The sequence below is a fragment of the Mirounga angustirostris genome, unplaced genomic scaffold, assembly GCF_029215605.1.
Source record: "Mirounga angustirostris isolate CCGP_5_RB_7025 unplaced genomic scaffold, mMirAng1.0.hap1 SCAF_1, whole genome shotgun sequence".
Classification (NCBI taxonomy): Eukaryota; Metazoa; Chordata; class Mammalia; order Carnivora; family Phocidae; genus Mirounga; species Mirounga angustirostris.
The window spans coordinates 144,278,464-144,299,397 of NW_026991709.1; the positions used below are offsets into that span (position 1 = coordinate 144,278,464).

At 43.1% G+C, this 20,934-nt stretch overlaps 1 protein-coding gene across 6 annotated transcripts in view; it reads right to left on the reverse strand.

Moving 5' to 3' along the window:
- Positions 1-20,934, reverse strand: part of OSBPL10 (oxysterol binding protein like 10) — a 334,389-nt gene that overhangs the window by 92,371 nt on the left and 221,084 nt on the right. For all 6 annotated transcript variants that reach the window (XM_054504478.2, XM_064588972.1, XM_045903929.3 and 3 more), the window contains one exon: positions 8,248-8,458. In XM_054504478.2, the coding sequence (XP_054360453.1) occupies positions 8,248-8,458 (211 nt within the window). The remainder of the gene's footprint in view (positions 1-8,247; positions 8,459-20,934) is intronic.

Genomic DNA, 20,934 nt, shown 5'->3' on the forward strand with positions numbered 1-20,934 from the left:
GGGAGAGAGCATCTTAAGCAGAATACACAACAGAGATCCAAGAGACCCTGATGGACAGAGATCAGGTCAATGGGACAGAAACAACAAATAATGGCAGAAGAAACAGACTGAGCAGAAGAGAGAGCTTGGGTGCGCTGGTAAAGTCTACCACTTTCCAGCAAAGACAATGGGGAAAAGACACATCTACACACAGCTTGGAAATCTTTTTTTTTTTTTTTTTTTTGGCTTTTCATTGCTGGAATTTCAAACTCATATGAAAGTAGACTACAATGTATGGCCTAGCTCATGAAGTTTGGCAATATTTTTGAATAATAAAAATCAAGAGAATATTTTCCCAATCATTTAAGGCAGAAAAGTTAGACTTGCCTTAAAGGAAAATAAACTAGTTTTGAATTTTGCTACAACACTAGATGTCAGAAGGTGAACAGGTGAAGAGAGGAATGCAAACAAAAGTCTACAGATTTGGGGGCGGGGTGAGGGGCCAGGGGATAATGCTGTCTGCAGCCAAATGATCTTTCCTCTGCTAAGAAGCTCTTTCGAGGTAGCAAGGACTACTGTATGCAACTTACATGTGTTAACTCATCTAATACTAAAAATGACCCATGAGGTAGGTCTTACTATTATGCCCATTTGTCAGATAAAGAAATAGAGGCACAAATAGCTGGTAAGTGGTAGAATCAAGATTAAAACTGAGGCAGCCTGGTTCTAGCACCCAGACTCTTAAACTTTACACACTGTATGCTTTCCCGGAGCACCTCAGAGACTCAGAACTAAGTTTCCACCCTCTGTGGGAAAAAACTACTTGAGGACATGTACCAACACATGAAGAAAAGAAGCAGAATCAGGAACTCAAGGCTGGAAAATTGTGTATTAAAAGGACTGAACCCCATTAAACACAGAGCAGAGCAGAGCTGCAGTGTCAGGGGAAGTAAGAAGGACACTCCCCTCGGGTGTAAATTTTAAAGTGGCACCAACAAGACACTCAGTAATCAGGATAAATGACATTTTCACACAATATTTTTAAAACCAAAATTAATGGAAAAAGTCTTGCAAGACTCAGTCTCCCTTGCCTCGCTGCATTGAATCCTGTCTTAACTTAAAATTTTGATATTTTGTTCATCCTGGATTATTTCTGCATTAATTTTGGCTCAGAAATATGTCATTAAAGGATCATTATCTTAATTATTTGGCACCCCTTAAATTTGTGCTCAAGGTGAGTGCCTCATACACCTCACCCCAGTCCGAGGCCTGATAGTGAACTGAAATAATTTTTCTAAACATGGTTACATGACTGAGTATTAAATCAAAATTATTTTAAAGAGATTTAATCATTACCACATTAAGTATTAAATTAATATTAAGATATTAACAATAGCCCCCATATTATATTACCAAAAATAGGGACGCACATCAGAGAAACAGGAAATTAAAGTATGCTGAGTTTTCATCACTAAAGGAGAGAGTCAAAAAGAAGTGTCATTCTTGACTTTGATGATTAGAAAAATACAGGTTAAGTTTATGTTTAGTACAGCATTATTTACAATAGCCAAATTATGGAAGCAGCCCAAGTGCCCATCCATAGATGAATGGAGAAAGACAACACACACACACACACACACCCACACACACACACACACACACTGGAATATTACTTAGCCATAAAAAGGAATGAGATCTTACCATTTGCAACAACATGGATGGAACTAGAGAGTATAATGCTAAGTGAAATAAGTCAGTCAGAGAAAGACAAGTACTGTATGATTTCACCCATATGTGTAATTTAAGAAACAAAACAAACAAGCAAAGAAAAAAAAAAGAAAATATAGGTTAAAGAATGCTTATGAAAAACATAATGTTGGGGCACCCAGGTGGCTCTGTCAGTTAAGCATCTGACTCTTGGTTTTGTCTCGGGTCATGATCTCAGGGTCATGGGATCAAGCCCCACGTTGGGCTCTGTGCTCAGTACGGAGTCCACTTGTCCCTCTCCCTCTCCTAATTCCCCAGCTCACAAGCGCATTCTCTCTAAAATAAATAAATAAGTAAAATCTTAAAAAAAAAAAAAAAAAAAAACGGGCACCTGTGTGGCTCAGTAGGTTAAGCATCTGCCTTTGGTTCAGGTCATAATCACGGGGTCCTGAGATTGAGCCCCACCTTGGGCTTCCTGCTCCGTGGGGAGCCTGCTTCTTCCTCTCCTCCCCGCTCGTGCTCTCTCTCGCTATCTCTGTCGCTATCTCTCTCTCTCAAATAAATAAATTCTAAAAATTAAAAACTAAAAAAAAAAAAGTAACTGCTACTAAAATTTATATACATATTGTTCCCGAAACACTAAAGATGATGAGTCAAGGAAGTACAACCTATGTAGCAAAATAAAGAGAAACCAAGAAAAGCCACAGGGAAGCAGGAAAACAAAAAGCATAAAGGATTACCCTACCAGGAAAACAAACAGCAGTTTAAATAAATAAATGGACTGCGTTACTCTATTGAAAGGCAGACTCTCAAGACTGTGTCCTAAAACAAACGCAAGTCTAGACCATACACTTCCTTAATTCTAAGACACACCCATTTCCCAAACGCTCCGGAACAAGTTTGGCCTACAGTCAGTATTGTGTCAGATTTCATCTGCAGCTTTTTCCTTCTCAGGAGCACTGAGCACAATGGTGTGTTTTACCACTACTGACAGTTGAGAAAATACGCCACACCTATAGAAATTGACTCAAGTAGGAAGATGGTCAAAAGTAGGTTCTCCAGTAGGAAGGAGGTCTCAAGTAGGAAGAAGGTCAAAAACAGACTGAGACGTACAAATGAAAGGACAACTAGGAACAGACATTACCATGTGGCTGCTGACAAACTGTCAACTCAAGTAGCTGGAGATCCACTGGCTTTCGTTCCCTCCTGGAACACCCTGACGCTCATGAGCGGGGAGACCATGGAAGATGATAGAACAGGAAGGCGGAGGGTGGTCCACCGAATGGCAAATCCAGGCCTTAAAAGAGGCTTTTTACACACACCTGCAACTCCTCACACGACATACCATAGTCGATAGGACAACATCGGGAGGAAGGAAAGCAACTGTATATGGTTTAGTTCCCTGAACCAACTAGAAGCAGAAAGAAAGCGACAGAAGATTTAACTGTGGGCATTAAGACTGGACTGTGGAACTGCTTTCATCTGTCCTTGGCCTTAGCTTCAGCCTTGCTTGGAGTGCTGAGGGCTGCAGTCTCCATGCCGGGGCTAAGAGACCTCTGCCCAGAGGCCTCTGACAGCACCCAACCCTCGTCCTGCAACACAGTGACTTCATGCGTCCTATGCTCAGTAAACCTAAGTCTTCCAAGACAGAGAAAGATGGATATTTACAAACCTGAAGACAACAGAAGGCACATTTACAATGGAAAGCTATGATGTTAGCATCTAACTGCTTTCTTTAGGGAGAATGTGCCACTCAAAATCTCCCTTCGGATAGCTCCAACAACAAAAAAATCCACCCACCTGAAATATTCTACAATGCTAGTTTTTCTTTTTTTTCTCCAATATGCTATTTACTGGAGGAATCATCACGTTTCCATCTCGGCTTTTAACCACAAAATGAGGGAAGGTGACTCGTGTGGGGCACATCCTCACCAGAAGCGGAAGGTGTCCAGAAAGAAGGTGTAAGAGACAGAGACAACAAAGTGGAAAGAGAGGAACACTGGCAGTCTGAAGACATCTCTGGAAAAAAGAGAAGCACAGCAGAAGGAAGAAGGCCACCCAGCCAGAGAGGCCACAAAGGCCTTATGAGAGGCTCACTTATTCACCCTTTTTGCCAACCCCCAAACAGAAAGGCCAACGCAACTGGCTTCTTCTAACTGACAAGCCCCACAAACCTTATAAGAGAATAAAAAAGTTATTGGAAGGACAAGTTAAGAAAAGCACATTAAACTCTGCTCTGGTTCTCCCCTCTTCGATGACACATCTCTTGATCTCTTGTCCTGATTTATGTCCAAGGGCACGTGGGTCACCTGCTGCAATTCCCCAACACCCTGCTGTCACTTGCTCCGGCAGGTCTGACTTCAGCATTTTTCCCAACATGCCTTGCACCGACCACACTGTCAGCATCCAGCTCTTACCTGGCACTAGAATGTATTTGTCTGGTTACAGGTGTCTGCTCTGACTCCTGAACCATGCTCCCCAGATCAAGACCTGCAAGCAAGGATTTAACCAGAAGCAATGCCAACAGAGTACCCTGCACTCCAAACCACTCCAAAGGTCTAGTTTCTCTCCCACACTGGCAACCCACCCAAAGCCCAGACCCTCAAGTAGCTCTCAGCTTTTTCTAACTGTGAGTGAAGTCCTACCCACCTTTCCAAGTAGAGACAGAGGCACGCATTTAGACTGAGGAGAACGGATGCCTGCCTACCGGCCCCCATCTATCATTTGCCTCCATCAAGCTATTCAAGTATATTTAGTAGTTCCCAGGAACAGAACTACAGGAGCTGTGGCCTAAAGGGCAAGTTACTTGATTAATATGAATTACAAACTTCTCCATAAATGGAAATTAAATGAAACATTTCAGGCTACTGTATCTTAGAGATAAGATCAGAGACAGGTCTAGGAGCCCAAAACGCGTAAATGGTGGGCAGACGAACACTGAAGCATTTTTGGGTTTCAGGTCAGTTGCTCGTGTGCTTGAGATGAAATGAGCGTTAAGGAGCAACATTTACAGACAAAGGCTCCAAAGCCAACTGGTTCCCCAGAAGATACAATGAAATGCTATGGAAGATGAAATGCTACAAGCCCACAAAATAATTTCTGATTCAGAAAATTTCTTTAGGAAGAAATACAACAGTGGGAGGGTCAGAAAGCAAAGAAGCCAGGATCAAGAACAATGCGTGTGGATATTTAGTATGCTGTAAGCAATCTGTGCCTCCCTGCCCATTGAACATTTAAAGGAAACCCTGATGGAGTTTCGCTGTAATGAGATTTTGATTTCCATCAAACCAGGATGGCACTCCTTAGATACAAGCATTATGCTTTTATCCGTGGGAGTCAGGCTGCTGTAACTATTGTCAAGTTCAAGAGCCCTGAGATTCCAAACAAAGACATTTTGTGCTGACACTCCCCAGGTTGCCACATTTTCTTCTTCCATTAGCTTGAGATTCCGGAATTCCATTTTAACTGCAGGCAAGTATGATGTTTTGGATGCAGGAAGTAATTCAATTGCTTCCCCCAATGTGTGCCAGAGATTGAAAAGAACCTGCACAATGTTAAAACTTAAGGGGCTGTTATATGAAATTTTTTAGGAGGGTTAAAAGTTAAAAGAAGACAAGAAAACAAAATAACCTTTGTGATACTTCAAGCACCTTCTATCCTCCAACCTTCAGCCAAGTTCCTTGATAAAAATGGTTAAAAGGAGGGGAGGGGATGGGGAGTGGGTGAAGTAGGTGAAGGGAATGAAGAGGTACAAACTTCCAGTTATAAAATAAATAAGTCACAAAAATAAATAAATAAATAAATAAATAAGTCACAGGGATGAAAAGTATAGCCCAGGGAATACAGTCAATAATATTATAATACACTTAGGGGCAGTCAGTTGAGCTTCCAACTCTTGGTTTTGGCTCAGGTCATGATCTCAGGGTTATGAGATCAAGCCCTGCATCGAGCTCAGCCCTCAGCACAGAGTCTGCTTGAGATTCTCTCTCTCTCTCCCTCTGCCTCTCCTGCTCGTGCTCTCTGTTGCTCTTTCTCAAATAAGTAAATCTTTTTTAAAAATAATATTTTAATACACTTACTGTGGTGAGCATTTCGTAATATATATATAATTGCTGAATCACTATGTTGGACCCCTGAAACTAATTTATTACAGGTTAACTATACTTCCGTGAAAAATAAAAATGACCAAAGAAGTGGCAAACAATAGTGATTCATAAGTTTGCTGTCACTGGATGAATAGGTTTTTAATTTGAATATAGTAAATATAGTATAAAAACAACAACAAAAGTGACTAAAAGCAAGGGAGGAAGGACAGTCAAATGGGGCAGGGGTGTAGGAAGGGGCAGGGGAGATACAGGAGGTAACGCTGTACACACAGTTTCAGGGATATTGCTTGGTCCTCCCAGATAACTTTCATTTCAACCTGTCATCCATCACATCTGAAATTTGAAATTCTACCTTGAGCTTTGTCCTTCCAAGCTCTTAAAAACACCATTTTTTTTCCCAATGAAAATCAGGGAAAAAATTAGAAAGCTGCTAGAAACCAGCCCTGCAGAAAGATGTAAGGGAGTCACTTTAGGAATAACAAAATGGTTCAAGTGTATAGTTACCAGTGAAACATTCCTGAATGCACCCATTAGGTTGCAGAGGCTGGAAGTTACGATATTCCGTGGGAGAGATCACGGACGCCTTGAACAGCTCCCCAGTGTAACTCAGAATCTGTGCTCAAGCCCCAATGGGGTCATTGAGACTCAGTCCAGATCTGAAAATATCAAGGAGTCCCATGGGGGGCTGCAACATTAGAGTTTCATTTTTCAAGCTGAGAAGGAAGAGGAAAGATAGAAAAGCAGGTTTGGGCACCTTCACTTTGTGCCTGAATACACACGCACACATCCCCTAGGCTGGATCCTGCACCAAAACCTTTTTCTTTCGTTATGAAGGACATTAAGAGAGTAATTGGCAAAATTTAGTGAGGTCTACAGATTAGGGAATAGGATTGTACTCATGTTCATTTACTGATTTTGACGACTGGGCAGTCATTATATAGGAGACATTATATAAAGGACATTATATATAGTGTCCTTTTTCTTTTTAAAGAAATACATACTGAAGCATATAAGAGTTAAGATACAGCATGTCTGCAATTTACTCTGAAGTGGTTAGAAAGTTATAATATGCTTAGAGAGACAGAGAGAGAGAGAAAAGGGAGATGATGAAGCAAATGCCATAAAATGTTACCACTGGAGGATTTGGAGATGGGAGATACGAGAATTTTTCATAGTATTCTTGTAACTCTTCTGGAAGTCTGAAATTCTTTAAATAAGGAGAAAAGTAAAGAAAATAAATACCTGCCAGTGAGAGAGTTGTGATGTGAGCAAGACAGCGTCACTGGCCCCCGTGAAGGGTCCCCAGAGCCGACTGGTGGTCTGTTCTGGATTAACAAGGAACCCCAGGCAGAGGAAGGCGCCTGCCACACCAGGAAGCACCCGTCTCAGCTACTTGGCTGGGTGGCCTCGGGCAAGTCATTTACCCACTATGAGCCTCAGCATCTCATCTGAATGACGGGCATAATATCATCTAGTCTGTGAAGGTTTCAGAAAAGGTGTAGCAAAGGCCAAACTCTGGCAGGATCGGAGCTCAGTAAATGAGAGTGGGTAGGACAGAAAGAAACTTCTCTGGAAAACCAACATTCCTCTTAAACTCAGTGCAACAGAGGGCAAAGAGGACTTGAGAAAAGCATGAAATACAGACCGTCACTCATAAGCTAGCTTTGCTTTCATCATCCAAGTTGTCTCGTTTCCTCAATAAGTGAACCCCGGCAACAAAGCTCAAGGAGGCTTCTGTTGGTCTCTTCATTCTAATCCTTTGTAATTATATACGACATGGCCAACCTCAAGCTAAGTTCACCTTCATCGCTGAATTTAATCTTCTCTAATATCTTTGAATCTGCTTATTAAGCCCTCCTCCAAAAGGACTGAGGCATCTTCAGGGAGTGTATTATTATCTCTAGCTACTTGATAAAGAGCTAGAAATACTCCTGGCATGTATTGAAGAGAAAGGCTCACATAGGTCCAGGAGGAGGCATGCAGGAGCATGCTCCCTGAGCCATGCGAGCAGGACCAAGCACGGGAAGCAATGTGGGAATCCTTCACCACAGTGTGGTGACGCATCATGGTGGACGCACATCAAGGCGCAGTTAGAAAAATGGATGGCATGGCAATGTATCTCAGAAACACAGCACGGAGTGCCAAGTCACAAGTGGAATGAGATATAGAACAAGATGCCAGCAAGCCTGAAAGGAGTTCCAAAGTACTCATGTAAACACATCAGTTAAATCTTTCACGGGATGTTATAGTTCTAATCAGTCAAAGAAAAAGATATCCCAAACTGGGTAGAGAAGGAGGGAGGGACAAATGGAGAAACAGATGGAATAAATGGAGAGACAGGTGGAAGGTGGATATAGTGGATTTAAAGGAGGAAGGCCACGGGGGAGATCCACACAGACACACAGACACGCACCCCAGATACTCATGGGCAAACCCACCCGCCAGGCGGTCTTACCTGAGGCCCCCGGCTTGTGGCCGGGCTGGCCCACCTGCTGCACACTCTGCTGCAGCAAATGGAGGCACTCCCCGAGGCAGCTGAGGGTGGCAGCGGAGGTAGCTTTCAGGAGGAGCAGATCCTGGTCCAAGGCAGTGAGGGGGCCAGAACCCGGCAGAGACTCGATGGCGTGCACGAGGTTCTTCTGCTGTCCTTCCACCTGGTTCATCATCTACAAAATGGGAAGACAGCAAGGGGGTGAGAGAGGACAGTCCTCCATTCAGTAGGCTGCAGAGCAGCTCTGACACCCGGGGGGCCCAACAAGAGAGGAAAGTGGGGAGAGGAAGCATTACCCCCAGGCTACAGGTGGCGCGAGAGTCCACTCAGAGGGTGTTCGGTACACGTTAGCGCTTTGACAGTGCAGGCCTGGGTGACATCTAAGTAAGTCTCTCCAGAGGCGCACAGGTGCAGCTCTGATCACAAGAGCATTTTAGAAGCCCCTGAGTTAAAAGGGCCCATTAGGGCCATCTGCATGTATCATTTTACTGATCTTCTGAAGGCAAGTCAATGATATATATGTTAAAGGTAGAAGTCTTTGGGACCGTTGTTAAGGTTCTTTCACTCTGAAGGGTTATCGGAGACAGTGGACGAACTGTGGCTTGGCCTCAGAGCGAGGCTAATTCCCTGCGTTTCCTCCAGCCCCAGTGCCTAGCTCCTTGGCAGTCTTTTTGAAGCTCAAGAAACAGAAGTGAAATCTCAGGCTGGCATTTGCATGAGTGAGATCATAGTGAAGCCAGCCATGAACCATTCCATTCCACCCTAAAAATGCTAAATCGGCTGTGACTTGAACACCATGTAAGATGCCAGGAGGAAGAGAAAACCCAGAAACTCTAGAGCCAGCCCTGCGCCACAGTTGAAGCTCTGATGGCCCCAAAGAACCATATTTTGTGTCCTGGACTCAATCCATAAGCTGCAGATAAGCCACAGTCTACTCACATCTTGGAATTGACAAATCAAGGAGAGAGGAAGTCAAGAACTAGAAAAGAACTTGACTGGTTAGCTTGTGAGTTTGATCTCCCTCGTGTTCCACAACTTTCTAAACAAGATCATGCACATGAAGTGCATGCCTAGCAAACAAACAGTCATTCCGGGAAAGGGGAGGAGGCCAAGCAACCCGCCGAGGTCCCGCTGCTCAGCATCAGAGGCTGCAGCCAACTCTTGGTTTCTAGACTCTGGTCCACTGTTCTTTCAGCTGCCCACATGAAAGCCATCCTTAATTTAAGGCCGTAACTATGACTTTGTCCCTGTCTTCCCCAGAAGATCCTTGTTATCCTCACGATGTCACCAGGTGGGAAGAAGTAATAATTCCGTAAGGACCCCTGGACTTGGGCCACAAAACTCATTCCATGCTCAGCCTTATTTTTCTATTTCTCTTTGAAAACAGATACCTGCTATTTTCTATCATTCTGTGTAGTTACCAGCTTTAAAAAAAAAAAAAAGCTCATCCATTGCAATCCTACTTATCAAAACAGGTGCTGTTACTTCAAAAAGGAATTTTTTAAAATCACTGTTAAGCCTATTGCACCGACATGGCTTAGAGATGTCACTTCAATGTGCACATTGATCCTTTGGCCATGTAAATTATTTTTTGCAGATTATAAAGGTTATACCTGGTTCTTCTGGCTCCTAAAAAAGTACCTGGGGGCACAACAGGGGCTCAATAAGTATTCATTTCTGCCTTCAGGTCTTTGCTTAAAAGTCATCTTCTCAGCAAAGCTTCCTGAGCTACATTAATTAAAACTGTATTTCCAGGGGCAGCTGGCTGGCTTTGTCAGTAGAGCGTGCGACTCTTGATCTCGGGGTGGTGAGTTCGAGCCCCACCTTAGGTGTAGAGATCACTTAAAAAAATAAATCCTTAAAAAAAAAAAAAAAAAACCTGTATCTCCAGCCCAACCCTTGGCGCCCCCTCCACCCTCCTTACTAATTTTTCTGCATAGCACTTACCACCTTCTAACCTAACTTGTCATTTACTTATTGTGTTCATTTGGGCTAGTGTGAAAGCAGGGATCCTTATCTGTGCTGTTCACTGATATATCCCAAGTACAGTAAAAATATCTGTGGAATGAATAAATGAATCCCCAGTCTCATTCTTCTCTGAGGTGCAAAGGAACTGATTTTTTGACACAAAGTCTACAGAAATCATTATACTCGATTAGCATAATATGGCTGAAGATTTAGTAAAGGATAATACCTCTATTACCAGTTTAGGTTTACCAAGAAACTGCCAACTGGTTAAATTTAACTTTGCACAAGACAAAATGTTTGTGTGTTCTTTGACAGTTCTATATATAGAACTGACAGAGAGAAGTGGGTTTTGAGCTATTTGTCATAGTCAACATTTCTGTAAATTCCCGCCATAAAATCTTGTCTTAGAAACATGAGGTGTTGAAAGGGAAGAAGAAAACATAATGAAGGTGTAATACATTGTTCTTGAGAATTATGGGTGATACCATAATGCTTAAGAGAAAAGGTGAGTAAAATCAAGCCGTTAACCATATGGGATACACTTGTTTTTAATCAATAAAAAGAACTGTATTCCAATTATATAATATAGAATAAATACTCGTTATTTCACAAGCATAAAATATTATGTAAATCTCAGGTAATAAAAACACAGAATTGACTTACAGAATTTTCTACTCCATTACAACAGAGACGCATGCCCAGAAATGGAATCCACATATCTGCTCTCTGAAAAGTATTCAACGTTAATTGAGAGCCTCTCACCAGTGCCAGAGGCAGGACGGCCTGCTTGGGGGTGGGCGTAGGGGAGCACCTGAACCGGCAGTGGGGGCGATTTGACAGTTACAATGCTTTGACACTGAGTGGTGGCGGGGGGGGGGGGGGACATGCTAAATGCCTCACAGGCCAGGGCACAGTCCTCCTAAAACTTGTCCCCCACTGCTCAAAATGCCAATACCACCCCATTAAGTAACTCTGTGCTAGCTTTATCGATAACCAGGAACCTGATGGATTCCAACGTCTTTCTGGGTAAACTGAGTCTAGCACAGGGCTTGACACACAGTAGACATGCCCTAAAGATTCATTTTCTCCCCCTTTTCCATGTGATACAAAACCGAACTACTGCCTTTAATAACACAACTGATGTCATCTTCACTTCCTATTAGTTTCATCAAGCTCCAAAAGAAATTGAAGGAACCCTCAAAGAGATGAAGGATTCCTAGCCTTGGAGCTGTATGTCACAGTTATTATTGCTCCAAAAGACTGGGAGGCACAGATGAGGAGTCTTCATCAGACTTCGGAATAACACGTTTTAGCTTCTTCCGCAACTAATTTTAATTAAGAGCACCTATGAGAAGATGAATATGGCACTGAAAAGCTGTATGCAACAATACCAACAGCAAATCCTTAAAGCATTCTCTCTCCCTTTCAAGGTTCTTTCTTTCTTTCTTTCTTTTTTTAAGTAGGCTCCATGCCCAGTGTGGAACCCAACACGGAGCCCAAGGCGGGGCTTGAATTCATGACCCTGAGATCAAGACCTGAGCTGAGATCAAGAGTTGGATGCTTAACCCACCGAGCCACCGAGGTAGGTGCCCCTCCTTTGAGGTTCCTATGGGCTTAGCAAGAGAAGAGCAAAGCACAAGCATCAACGAGTAGGCTCACCTACTGCTACCAGCCTTTGAAAAAGTTGAACCACTTACTTTAATTATGTAAGTTTCACATCTGAGCCTTTAACACTTTTTTCTGAAGCACATCAACATCCATCATTTGTGGTCTTTAGGAACAAAATGCCCGTTTCATTTCTTCCTGGCATTCCAGAATCAGGGGCATCACCATCTTATAGCACAGGTACAAAATGGGACCCCAAATGAAATTTCAGAGATCCACCCCTGAAAATGTCAACTCTGAGGTTATAAAATCAACCATATGTAGGTCACGTTGAACTTCACAGATAAGCAAATGTCACAGGGAGGGAAAAAAAAAACCCTACGGCCCATTTTTCATAGTACAAATAATGAATGGTGTATGTACTACAAAATCAAATCACAGGAGTGAATGCTAATAAAACCAGTGGCAGCACATTTTATTGCTTTATTTCAATAAAGCTGTGTAAAAGGAGATTTCAAAAAGGAGTAAGCAAGGCTAGCGAAGAAAGTCTCTTCTAAAATAGGCTCAGGAGGCCATCACGGGGGAGGAATTTATGTGCATCCTAGGAACCATGAACTTTTTGCCAGTGGCAAGCCCTCAGCCTGGACTTAACTCTCTCCTCATGATGAGACCTGAATCACTGGTGTTCTTCACTTTGAAAGGAGCCAATGGATTTGACAAGTTTCAACCCTTCATCTGTATACTAACCCAAGCAATCCCAGTTAACCTAGCTTCAATCCCTGTTTTGCTTAGAGGATCTGAAAGAGAACAGCACATTATTCCTCTGCCTTTATAACTCCCCTGAACAAGAATCAGGTTTCTACCTGAACTGTCTCCCACAGTTGCAATTCTCATTGCCCAAATAGATGCCCATTGGCTTACATTTTTCATGAATTCTCTCTTGGTCAACAACTGAAACCATGATAAAGAGACTAAAACCTAACGTCATCCAGCTCAAAGAGCTCAGATCTGGCTAAGGAGAGACCCGAACGGGGAAGCAGGGGCCCGGGGGCTTCCTGCATCTGATTGTTTCAGACTTCTCAGAGCTGCAAACCTCGGAGCAGATTTTGAGAGATGCCTGAAAGGTCCAGTCCCTCACGGGCCAGATAGCAATGAATACCAGTTCATCCACTAGTAATCAAAGGATCAGCATCAGGCACCTCCTGACATGGACTCCTTATCCTCAAGTTACCAGGGCAGCTTGCTTGGTTGGCAGAGCCTCCTGGGCTCACAGATTCCTGGCACCTTCGGTAGCTCAATCGGTCAGGCTTCAAGCAGACCGAACAATGTGAGCCAGCATCAAGGTGGCCTTGGCTTAGCATTTCCAGAAGCTCCTTTTAAGTCTCCCCTCTGGGTCAGGGGTTAGTCCTTGGCTGACTTAGGCACTTCACTTGGCCAAAGTCCTCAGCTAAGCTTAAAAGCCGTACTTCAAGCATCTTTAGAAGCAATACACACACACACACACACACACACACACCCCTCTTACTGCCTCCCTTAACACAGATTTACTATTCCGCTGCCCTCATTAGCATCACTTTAATATTCCAAGAGCCTGCCACCCCCAAAATGACAGCTCTTTAAAGCAACTTCCTGAAAGATCCATCAACTCTGTAATGGAAACCATCAACAATTTGTACCCTACAATCCTTTGATTGCCTTGCCTCAAAATCCTTGCCTAGTTGTTTACACCAATCCTGAACTGTTGGATCTTGATCTGTACCTAACCCTAATCAAGGCCCTGTACTGTAAACCGAACTTCAAATTCTCAAATTCGGAATTTGCTCTCCCCCCTCGGAGACATGGACAAGGCCCCAGTGGTAAGTAATAAAGCCATTTTGCCTGATCAACAGACTGTGCTACTGATATCTGGAGAGTTGGCATTCCAGCCTCCAAAGACTTCCTCCAAATTCCCAAGCGTTAGAGCACAGGAAGCCTTCGCCTCATACCTGAACAATCTCTTCTCCTTGCTGACTTTCCCACCTGACATCCAACCTTCCACCTGTCCTCCCTGAGCTGTGTCTCTTCTTCCCTCTTGGCACAGCACCTACCTGGAATGATAATCTACCAAGAGTCTCCCTTATTAGGGCAGGGTTCTGGGCCCTCCTGGGACACCGCTCTATGTCCAAACACAGTCCTAAATACCTTATGGACTCCCCCAACTCTCTCAAGTCTTATTATGTGAGCAGAGAGAAAAAGCCCCACCTAGTGGACAGATCTCACCAAATCTACATCTCCCAGTAGGGTTAAGAGAGCGGACAGTGGCCATAAGGGACAAAGATGAGTGGAGGAAATGGGGTCCATCTCCCAAGGTGGGAGGCTGCTTGCCACACAATGAGGTTACAAACAAAGAAGAAAGTTTAAAAACACAGGACGAGAATGGAGACACCGAGATAAGGAACCTAATGCTCTATAATATAAACCAAAGGAAACAAAGAAAAGGGGGTGGGGGGGGAGAAAATATCTCCAAAAAATTGACCTTTATGTCTTTGATGGTCTTACTGCAGGGGTCAGCAAACTTCTGTAAAAGGCCAGACGATCAATATTTAAGGGGTTTTGAGCCATTCGGTCTCTATGGCGACCACTCAACTCGGTCACTAGGGCTTGAAAGCAGTCAGACCACAGGTACACAGAGGAGTGTGACCAGTTGCTCCCATAAAACTAACATCTGACACCTCTCAGTTTTGACATCAGATAATTATTTTTCTCCTTCAAGTTGTGATTTTACTGGTTCTTGGTATGATGGGATTTTCTACTGTACCCTGGACATTCTGGCTATATCACAGTTGGAGATTTTAGGTCTGATTTGAATTTTTTTTCTTAGCAGGCTACAGAATTTATTACGTTTAGCACACAGGCCCCTAGCCTACTTTTATGGCCTGTGGTTTCAATAATGACCTACTTTCAGAGCCCCTGGGGTGCTATCTTGATCTGCTTGGTTTATCTCCTGCCTCAAGGGCCTCCACTGGCCCCTGCTGGGGCTGAGAGGACAGAAGGAGGCTCCCCAGTGCTGGTGCCTCCAGGGAAGAGAGAGCATCTTCAGCTTTCTCCACGAGTGCTTGTCTATGCAGCCATCCCCCCTTGCCCTCAGCTCTGGGTGGTGGAGGGGAGAATCCAGCCTAAAGTCATTGTTATGGCCTCGGACATAAAAGTCTGCTTTCTTTTTAAAGGTATGTTAAGTGCAGACATCCTATTTCTACATCCAAGTTGAAGACTGCTTCATAAGCAGATCTAACTGGCCAAATGGAAGGTTGCTGAGCACCATCCATTCATCTTCTTGGTAACAGAAGCAAGTATTCCTTTTAGAAAATTGACAGAGAAGCATTCATCATTTCTAGATTTTTGCCTACTTTCTAGATGCATACCCACTTTGCTTTGGGCTTCCTGGTGTCAATATGGAGGGTGACCATCACTAAATAACGGAAGCTATGGCTCCAGATTTCTCCATCTACTCCATCCCTGGGAGGCAGGACAGGCTAATGGCATTTTTAACCTCAACACTTTGACACCTGGCCTTTATCATATGAGATGAGGGGGATAGAAACCAAAGACAAGAGTGGTTGTAAGACCAATCCAGAGATGAAGGTGATCCAAAGTCTGTTCTGGTCCCTCCATAGCTTCAGTAGGTGACCACTATCAAGAAGTTTCGGTGCTGCTCATAAATGAGCCCATGCTGGCAAGAGCAGAAGGCAAAGGCAAAATTCTGAAATGTGCACACACTCACTCAAAAAAAACACTTCCTGAAGATGTGGGAGGAGTCTGCTTTATTTTAAGAGGGGGGAGGGGATGAGGGAGGAGGCAGAGAGAGACTCCTAAGCAGGCTCCATGCCCAGTGCAGAGCATGACATGGGCCTCAATCTCAGGACCTGAGATCATGACTGGAGCCGAAATCAAGAGTCGGACACTTAACCAACTGAGCCACCCAGGTGCCCCGAGTCTGCTCTATTTCTTAAAAACAGATTCCTTTCTGTCCTATCTTCACCTTTGGCTTTTCTACAACTATTTCCTCACCTGCCCCAATAATAACTCCACACTGTACACATATGAAATGTAAATTTTATCTTGACTGATTCTTATAAAGCAAACCAATCCTGCCATGTTCAAGAAATCGGAGATAACAGCATTCACAGCCAAAGAAATCTCAGGGTTCTGTTGGTCCCTCACTTTCATTTGCCCAGTGGGAAATCTCTAGTCACAGAGGCCAGGTGTCCTGGCAGAGGTCACCTGTCACGGCAGTCCCCACACTCCAGTGCCCTCTACACTAGAGGACACGATCTTGTGTACTTCCTCCTTTTCCTTTCTCAGATTCTGGAAGTAAAATACTACCTCCTGCCTCAGAAAACAACTATGACAAATTCTCTTCCATGGTTTCTTCCTTACTCCACCCTTTTTCGCCATCTGGAAACAACTTGGGTTTTTTTGTTATTTTGTTTTGTTTTGTTTTGTTTTCTGATTGCAAAAGGCTGGCTCACTCCATCACCATCCCAACAAAATTAGTCAATGAAAATAGTTACAGAGAAGGAAGTAAAAATTACCTGCAATCCCACTTCCTAGAAATAAAAAAGCAATGTTAACATTCTGGTATTATTCTGACTCTTCTAACTTATGCGCACACACATGTTATTTTATTTTAAAAGGCTCATCCCTTATAAACAATTGTGTAACTTTTTATCACATAGAATGCATCACCTGTAATGCCTGGGATTGAGTTCAAAATAATCCAGGTTTTTGGGGGGGTGGGGAGAAGTAAGGATGAAACAATATGGGCTTTGGGGTGCTGAAGCTATTGATGAGGACATGGAGGTTCAATATTACCTTCGCTGATGCTTTATGTTTGAGATTTCTCCTGTCATGTTTTTTTTAAATAGGGGGAAAATGCGTGTTGTTGTTTTTTTTTTTACATTACGTTAGTCACCATACAATACATCATTAGTTTTTGATGTGGTGTGTTCTTATGGGTTGAATTGTGTCTTCCCCCACCCCAAATCCATATGATGATGTCCTAACCCCCAGTACCTCAAATGTCACCTTATTTGGAGACTGGCTCTTTACAGAGGAAATTCAAGTTAAAATGAGGTCATCAGAGTGAACTGTAATCCACTGCTGAACCCAGATGAAGGAGTCCTCACTCTCCCTGGAGACAAGATTGGCCTCCCTGGCACAACACCCATAAACAGGGCTTCTGAGTAGCTCAGAGTAGCTCTGCAGGCAACTCCCTACTCCGTCCGCTTTGTTTTCCCTGAAAACATCTTTCCTCCCCTTTTTTTTTTTCTTGTACCGAAGTAATACTTACCACAGAAGAAATAATCAAAAGAAACAATACCATAACACATCCAAAAGCAGAGAAAACATATGTTAAAATCTTGGCATGTATACTTACATTCTTTTTATGCATGCATCCGTGAATTTTACTTTTTATGAAAATGGTTGCACATCATAATACTGCCTGGAACCCTTTTTATTCCATATACCATGTCAATAAATATTTGAGAGAGAGAGAGCACAAGCAGGGGGAGAGGCAGAGGGAGAAGCAGGCTCCCCACTGAGCAAGGAACCCAATGCGGGACTCAATCCCAGGACCCTGAGATCATGACCTGAGCCGAAGGCAGATGCTCGACTGACTGAGCCACCCAGGCACAATAAATTTTGACAATACTATTTAAAAGACTGCAGACTAATCCATCGCACAAAGGTGGCACAAATTATTCCCCAATTCCCTGCTGCTGGACATTATGAAGAGACCATTTCTTCTCTGTGACAAATTATAATTCAACAAACTTCTGTAAGGCTAAATCTCAGCATAAATTTATAGTGATTTTCTTAAAATAAACTCCTAGAAGAGGAATTGCTGGATTTAACAGTACTCAACATTAATTTTAAATTTTTAATAAATACCGCCGGCTCACCCTTGAAAAAAACCGTATCAGTTTGTATTCCTTCAGCAGTGTGAGAGCCGTCCTCCTTCTCCCTCTCTACAATCTTTTTCTCTTGACCAATTTCATCGACAACCCTCCCCCACCCCACCCCACCCCAAAAACCAGTATCTCATTGTTTTAATTCATTGTATATGTCCCTCTATCACATGAGGTAAAGAAAGATGAAGAAGTTTCCATATCCACGGGGCGCCTGGGTGGCTCAGTTGGTTAAGCGACTGCCTTCGGCTCAGGTCATGATCCTGGAGTCCCTGGATCGAGTCCCGCATCGGGCTCCCTGCTCAGCGGGGGGTCTGCTTCTCCCTCTGACCCTCCTCCCTCTCATGCTCTCTGTATCTCACTCTCTCTGTCTCAAATAAATAAATAAAATCTTTAAAAAAAAGAAGTTTCCATATCCAGCAACAAATAGTAAATAAGCCCTCAAGAGCTACTACACGTTACTACACAGTATGGTGAATATAGACAAGAATATGGTACCATAATCATCAAACTTGTTGATAGACTAGACCTTAATTATTCCAACCATTAAAAAGGAAGGATAATTACATAATGTGATAGAGGTGCTAAATATCGTTACAACGGCAATCATATTACAATACAGAAATGTATGAAATTAACATGTTGTATACCTTATGTTTACACAATGTTATATGTCCAGTACGTTCGATAAAAAAGAAGTTTCCCTCTCCAGTAAAGAAAATTTAAGCAAGTAAGACTAATGGGAGTCCAGAGAGTGTCCCCTTCCTCAGGGTGGAAGCAGCAATGAGGATGGCAGGGTGGTCCCCACCAGTGGGAGGGAAAGCTCAAGGAAAGGGAGCAGAAGGACTACTGGGGAATCACGTGGATCCAGAAAGCTCTGGAAGACACCAAATTTCTCTCCTAAAAGGTCCCAGGCACAATGGAACAATGCAAAACCATTACAGAGGGCCCCAAACCCTCACAGTGCCAGAGAGAGTTAATTGCTTAAACCTTGTCCAACTGCTTCGTTATTTCGTCCCCAAAACCCACCAGACAAGAGAAGGGCATCTGTCCCCCTTCCCCGAGCCGGCCCAAGGCCCTGCGTCTGAACTGATCCCAACACTGAAGCTGAAGAGTAAAGCAGAAAGGTGTCCTTTGCCTTCCCCACATTTCCCCTTCTCTTCTCATGCTCTTCCTTGACCCCTGTATAAAAGTCACAGTAACAGCCGCATCGTGAATAAGAGAAGCAGGGCCATTTCAAATCAGGGGGAAGGAGAGCTCTACAGTGTACAAAAATGCTTTCACACTCATAATCTCCTATCCTCCCAGCTCTGCCCTGGCCATAGGAGCAGAGCTGGTTATTGGGATTCTCCTTTTACACAACGCAGGGGCCCAAATCATAATCCATAAAAATGCAGAGGTCATGACTAAAGTCCAGTGTCCTGGAACCAAACTTCTCCGCCCTCTGCCTCCTTCCCAGGGGACATGAGAACACCACTGCGCATGTGCATGCTTACGCACAGGGTTTGATGCCCAGCCAGCACAGATTTCTACCTAAAAGGGAGTAGATGCTTGGGGAGCAAGCTGGCTGATCCACAGGCCAACTCACCATGAACTGAACAAGAATAGGTTAGACCACAAGCTCTGGGTAAAATCCCCATGGGAAAAAAAAAAAAAAAAAAAAAATGTGATCCATAAACAGAAACTGTAAAATCAAGGTAAGGATTTGTCCTGCAAAAGGCGTGGAAGCTTCACTCAAGTGTTTAAGTTCCTCTTAGATGTTCCCAAATCAGAAACTACTCAACATAAGTCACATAAAAGGTGGAAACTAAAAGGCGGTTTTATTGAGGTCTTCAGAAGTCTGGTTGATCTGCCAGTTCTCAGCAAACGCTAGCCAGTATGTTAGTTTTTTATCTCTTGGAGAATGTAACTTCAGAAACCAAAGATCAGCAAGTATGAAATTAAACCATTTTCTTGAAATTAAACCATTTTCTTGAGCCCACTTTATCTTTGTTTATTCATATTCCACATACGCGGCTCAGCCTTTCTCAAAGAACTTCTAAGTGTCTGGATATTTAATCTCCATTTTGGGAAATTCTTTTATTTTGCAGAGAGAGAAGGCTGTTTTTAAGAATTCCTAAAGAAAACAGGCCAATAGACATCTATATTCTAACTTCAGCTTGGTAGCACAGATTTATCTCAAACCAAGCCTTGTTGGCTCTACCTATTAAATGCCTGCTACTTTCTTTCACAACTTATTGTTTTTAGTTCAAATATCTATCCAGAGTAGCAGACAAGGATATAACAACTCAGTTCTCTTTTCCAGCTAAAATTAATTTCACTAGTGCCAATTATTTTCAGGAAAGAAATGCATCTCCAAAGGACACTTAAAAGGGGAGGGGAAATTGGACAAGAACTTTATGCCTCCAGGCAAATCCTTTATAGCATTTGAGCCTTGGCAAATGGAACTCTGGAGAGACAAATGCATTTATCAGGAATCTGCTTCATTAATCTGACAAGGAAAATTATGTTAAGGGATAAGCCACCAGTAATTAATATTTATTGTAGCTCCACTGAGTAAAAGATACTGCAGTCACCATTTTACAGAAGAGAGAACACAATTCCTGCATGCAAACTGCTTACAATGTAATCCTCAAGGTGCTCAAATAGGAGACTGAATAATGATATAGAATACACTGCGCTTTACCAAAGAGCGAACCACCCCTTGCAGATGTGTGCATTGGAAACTGCTTTCCAGTGATGGAATGAACTGGCATGGATCCATCCCCACTCTTCCTCACTTCCTCATGACTCTGATGTACACTTTTCAAGAAAGTTAAGTGTAAGAGTGTGTAAAGCATGGTCACTATTCATATAAATAAATGCACAAAAAGAACTTATTAAATTATAGTTAGTTCCATAATGTCTAACTCCAGGACACAGCCTACTGACTGAATCAATCCATTCATCCACTGCCATATTGTAGGATGGGACCACAGGACCTTATTCACGGGAGATGCCTGACAAATGTATGTTGGGTAGATGAGTAGAGAGAAGAAGGGAGGAAGGAAAAGAGAAGGCAAGAGAAAGGAAGGGGGAATGAAGGAAGGGAGATGAGGGAGAAAGATGGCAGAAGAGGAAAGAAGGGAAG